A 5566-nucleotide genomic window follows, 5' to 3' on the forward strand; every position below is an offset into this window, starting at 1 on the left:
TCTTCTTCTTCTTCTTCTTCTTCTTCTTCTTCTTCTTCTTCTTCTTCGCAATTAGGTTTAAGTAACTTGCCCAAGGTTACACGGCCAGTTTTCTTTTGTGCGGGTGTTAAGTATCTGAGGCTGGAACCAATCCCAGGTCCTCCCGACTCCGGGGCTGGCGCTCTTACTCACTGCACCACCTAGCCACCCCTGTTGCATTATTCTTCTCCCAAAGTCTGGTCTTTTTGCTGTTAACTGAACTAAAAAAAATCACTCTTCAGTCTCTAAGCTTTTAATAAGGCACTCCCCATGTTACCTCTAATCCCCAGTATCCCTAGCTTCCTTTAATACATTTCATGTGCCACCTCCTACAGGAAGCACTTCCATACCCTGAGTTGTTAGGGTTCTATCTCCCTCCCTGACTTACCATATATCTGCTTCTTAGTATGCATATTACAACTCCCAGGAGAAGACAAACTCCCCAAAGACAAGAACTATTTTATTACCACCTTCACATCTCTGATACCTAGCATAGCACCTGGCCAATTGATTCACTTATAGTAGGTGGTTACTAAGTGTTTATTATACTGTTAAGTTGGAGCCATCCGTGGGCAGGTCTTGTACTTATTCAATAGATATTAAATAACAGTCATGAGACAAAGCAAATGGGAATTTGGAAGTCACTTCTTTCCAGGATGATCAAGGAAGCAATAGCCTCCAAGGGCCTGGTATTCTAGGTTGTCATTCAATAATATTTCATTGATATTTAGTAAGAATCTTGAGAGTATACAACCAACCTATGCCCTTCCTTTCCCAAAGACATCAGCTCAAAACTCCCTCCCTCCAGTAAACTTTCCTTAATTTTATTTTCAGATCCCTTGTTTATGTATTCTTTTTGCATGGCAGAATTCATTGTTGCTTCCTAAGTGTTCTGAACTCCTTTATTTTGATATGTATAGCCCATCTCCTCAGTTAAACTATAAAATCCCTAAGGGCAGCATCTATATCATTAATTTCCTCAGTATCCCTCTCAAGTTTTAAAGGGTGTATATAGTAAATGCTCAGTCAGTGATGTTGTCTGGCTGAATTCCTGACAGTCAACATCCATGTATTAAGTGCTTACTATAAGACAGGCTTAGGGGATAAAAGGAAAGGCGAACACATGGCTCCTAACCGCAGGGAGCTCACATTTTAATAGGGAAAACAACATGAAAATAATTATAAACATGCTAGATAAATTTCATGTAAGTGGGAAGCAGTCTCATAGTTAATGTACTGGGTGGGGAAGGCAAAGAGGAAAGAGAGGGAGACCTGGGAAGGCACCTTGCAAAAAGTGGGATGTGAACTGAGTCTTTAATGAGGGCAGGGAAGTCAGGAAGTGAAGGGTACAGGGTAGGGCTTTCCAGTCATAGAGCAGTGAAAAGGCATGGAATTGGGATATGGAGTGTATGGTATGAGGAATTGTAACAAGGCTAGTGTCACTGGATAATAAATCAGATAGAAGGCATTACAGACTAAGAAGCCTGGAAAAGTAAGGAGGAAACAGGTTGTGAAGGTCTTTAAAAGTCAAATAAAGGATTCTATATTTGATCTTGAAGGTAATTGGGAGCCAATGGAGTTTATTGAGTAGAGAGATGACATGGTCAAACCTACATACACTCTAGGAAAATCATTTGAGTAACTAGAAGATAGAGTAGGAAGAGATTTAAAGCAAGGAGACCAGCTGAGAAGCTATTACAATAGTCCAGGCTAGAGATGATCAAAGCCTGAACTAGAGTGGTTACTGTGTGAATGAAGAAGAGGACCTATATGAAAGGTGTTTCTGTGAAGGCAGAAATGACAAGACTTGGCAACAGATTGGATATGAATGAGTAGTCAAGAATGACACCCAAGGTTACTGATCTGGATAACTGGGAAGATGGTGGTTCCCTTGACCAGTAATAGGCAAGTTCAGAAAAAGAGAGGATTGTGCGGGGAAGATAATGATATTTTGGAAGTATTGAGTTTCAAATACCTATTAAATATCTAATGCCCATGAGAGTACTGGAGTTCATAAAAGAGTCTAGTACTCAACATATAGACCTGTGAATGGAAATGATAGTCGAATCCATGAGAACTAGTGAGATCTTCAAGTGAGGGAGTAGAGAAAAGGACCCAGGACAGACTTTTGGGGGGGACACTCACATTTCATGGATGAAGACCTAAAGAAGATCCAGCAGAGAACCAGAAGGAATAGTCTGACAGTTAAGAGAGCCAGGAAGGAACAGTTTCAAGAAAACCTAGAGAGTAGAGTGTATCCAGTAAAAAAAAAAGTCATTTTCAGTGTCAGAGGCTGCAGAGAAGTTAATCAGAGGATATGAGATTGAGTGCTGGTTCTATTCCTCATTGTCGGTGTGACCTTGAGGCTAGAGCTCTGTCTACTGAGTCATCTAGCTGCCTAAAGAAAGTCAAAATACAACCTCTACTTCCAAGGAACTCAGTCTCATGGGAGAGACAACAGGCAAGCAACTATGTACAAACTATATACAAGATGGGTTTGGAGATAGTCAACAGAAGGAAGACACTAGAATTAAGGGCACTCAGGAAAGGCTTCTCATAGAAGATGGATCTAGGGTGAGGAGGGTAACAGAGGAATTGAAGATGGCATCCAGGTCACAAGCCTAGGGGACTGGAAAGATGATGGTATTCTAGATAGTAACTGGAAAATTAGGAAAAGGAGAGACTAGAATGAGGGGGCTGGACTAGGAAATTTCTAAGGTCACTTCCAACTCTAAATCTTTTCAGTATTTGGCCGTAGCTGGCTCAGTTAATGAAGAGAAGCATGCTATGTCCTTGTCCGTTTACCCCTGGATAGGACCCATGTATAGAGAACCAAACTATCCTTCCTAGCAAAGGTCAATCCCAGAGGGTGCTTAAGGGGCAGTTATAGGGCCCTCTAACCACACTAGAAGACCAGAGACAAAAGTCTAAGCCACATGACAAAACAGAGATTAGCCAATGTTCTGAGTTAAGAGAAGGAATCTTATTAAATAATCTTAATTAAGAGTCAGGTCACCACCAAGTACTTAAGGGTTGGACAAAAAAAAAGTTCATTACTATTGTATCCTCAGAAACCTAAACCACAGGACCTGTGACAGTGGCCATGCCTCCCTTCCCTCAGAATGAACCGCAGCTACCATTGTAGGCAGTAACAAACATTATGGTGATGTGTCTTTCCTCATCATGAAAATATGCAATCTGCATGTATGGGCCAGGAGAAACTACCTTCCTTTCAGTTATAAGGCTGTGCATTTTCTTTATGAAGGAAGTCACTGACCCCATTTTCCTTTTTGACAGTCTTTTCAGCCTGTAGACCAAATCCCTGCCAGAATGGAGGTATTTGCAGGCGGAACAGGCGCAGATCCAAGTTTACGTGTAGCTGTCCTGAAGGATTCAGAGGGAAATTGTGTGAAATAGGTATGGTCACTTCCTACATTCAAGACCAAAAGAGCCAAACAGCATTCCTAGGGAGCAGTCAGTATGTCCCATTGGTATCTGAGTTTGCTTAAAATGTGACCCAGTTCTAGTCCTTAAGGCTTGGGATTCCTTGTCATGTCTGCATCTGCTATTTCTGCCTTTTTAGAATAGAAATCACAAGTATAGCTGATTTCTGGTTTGGCCAATTCTGTGGGACACCAAACTTAACCAGGTTTGAATATGACTCTCATCATGTTCACATAATTATTACTTTGGGACACTAGGGCTCCAGTCATCTTGAACTCATTCAAGGCCAGTTCTCTACATATTACAACAACATGTTCCAAACCCTGGCAGGAGGACTGGAAATTCAACCCATCTACTTTCTGAGACATTGTCATTGGCACTCAGGGTAGCAAAAATCCCCAGGAGAAAAATTACCCTGTTGCCACCAGTCAACCCACAGATACCCAGCCCCTTCCCCAGGTGAGGGATGGAGGGATGACTATTTTCCTATATTTGTCTTCTTTCTTGGAGGTCCCGAAGACTGTTATGAAGGTAATGGCCTCAACTACCGAGGAAAAGTCAGTAAGACAATTGACCACAACACTTGTCTTCACTGGAATTCTCCCCTTCTCTTGGATGAGGCTTATAATGTATTTATGGAGGATGCCAAAGCCCATGGTATTGGTGAACACAACTATTGCAGGTAAAAGAGGCTTTATCATTTGTCTTTGATAACTAAGAGCTATTACTCTTCTCTACCCTTCTATTCTTACAGTTGGTAGAGAGTCAGGAAGATCTGAGGTCAAATTTGGTCTGAGACACTAATTGTGTGATCTTGGGCAAATCCCTTAACTTCTATTTGCCTCAGTTCCTTCAAATGTCAGATGAGAACAATAATAGCACCTACTGCCCAGAATTATTGTGAAAAATCAAAAGAGACAATGAAAGTACTTAGCAAAGAGCCTGACACATAGTAGGACTTACACAAATGTTTATTATTATTATTACTCTACCACACTTTAATTTTCTATAACATGTTTGTAGGAACTCTCAGAAGGAGAGTAGAAATCATGGGGGTGAGGTAGACATATTCTAGCTCCTCATGCTGGGTGAAAAGGCACAGAGAAAGATTGTGATCACCTTTCAACAGTATAGCCTCCTTTTCTCCATCCCATCCATAATGTGAGTATCTTCTAGTAGAGGTGGGATGATGATGCCTGAGAGATTCTGGAGAAGTGATTTACGCACTGGGTTGGGAGTCTGGATAATTTCTATGGTCATCCTCCAACTCTAAGATTTTAACAACTAAAATAAGAACGAGGCAAATCTGGTCTTGTTCAAAGGGTTCTTTGATCAGCTCCTATTGGAATGCATTCTTTTCAGGAATCCAGATGGTGACAAAATTCCTTGGTGCTTTACTCAATTGGACAAGAATACAGTGATTTGGGAATCCTGTGATGTCACCGCTTGCACAACCTCAGGTAAGGCTGGTGGAAGTCTGAATGCATAGACATTTAGTTATGTGTGAGTTTTTACATATATAGGTATATATACATGTATGTGGTTACATATATGTACATATATTACATGTATTCATATGTATAATGGAGTTACAGACCATTATAGCAAGAAAAGATCTTAGAGATAGTATCTTCCAGATGCATTTTTCCCTCATTAAAGGTCTTTAATCAAAGGATGGATTATAGAGATCACAGAATAACCAGTTCTCAAAGTTAGAAGAATAGGAGTAACTGATTAATTTTTAGAAATTCTTGTTACTTCACAAATAAAACAATAAACTATAATTATTAAAGGATTAAGAAAAAATTCTTGAGACAATCTAGTCACTCAATAAGCAATCACTTATTAAGTGCTTACTATGTGTTAGGCACAGTACTAGGCACTGGGAATACAAAGAAATGCAAAAACATGGTATCTGAAGGGAGAAAGACAGAAACAGACAAAGAACAAAGAACAAGAAAAAGAAGAGGAAGAGGAGAAAAAGAAGGGAAAGGAAGAGAATGAGAAGGAGGAGGAAGACAAGAAGGAGAAAGAAGAGTGGGAAGAAGAGGAAGAGGAGGAGGAGAAGGAAGGGGAGGAACAAGAAGAGAAGGAGGAGGAGCAG

General features: G+C 40.5%; 1 protein-coding gene across 1 annotated transcript in view; it reads left to right on the forward strand.

The window, feature by feature from the left end:
• The window catches only part of HABP2 (hyaluronan binding protein 2), a 22419-nt gene that overhangs the window by 4824 nt on the left and 12029 nt on the right, over positions 1-5566 (forward strand). Inside the window, exons 4-6 of the mRNA XM_069099011.1 lie at positions 3316-3435; positions 3973-4144; positions 4825-4922. Coding sequence (XP_068955112.1) covers positions 3316-3435; positions 3973-4144; positions 4825-4922 — 390 coding nt within the window. The remainder of the gene's footprint in view (positions 1-3315; positions 3436-3972; positions 4145-4824; positions 4923-5566) is intronic.

This window comes from Petaurus breviceps, unplaced genomic scaffold (assembly GCF_028583685.1).
Source record: "Petaurus breviceps papuanus isolate PSGF00001 unplaced genomic scaffold, PetGlider_PUasm1.0 37, whole genome shotgun sequence".
Lineage (NCBI taxonomy): Eukaryota > Metazoa > Chordata > Mammalia > Diprotodontia > Petauridae > Petaurus > Petaurus breviceps.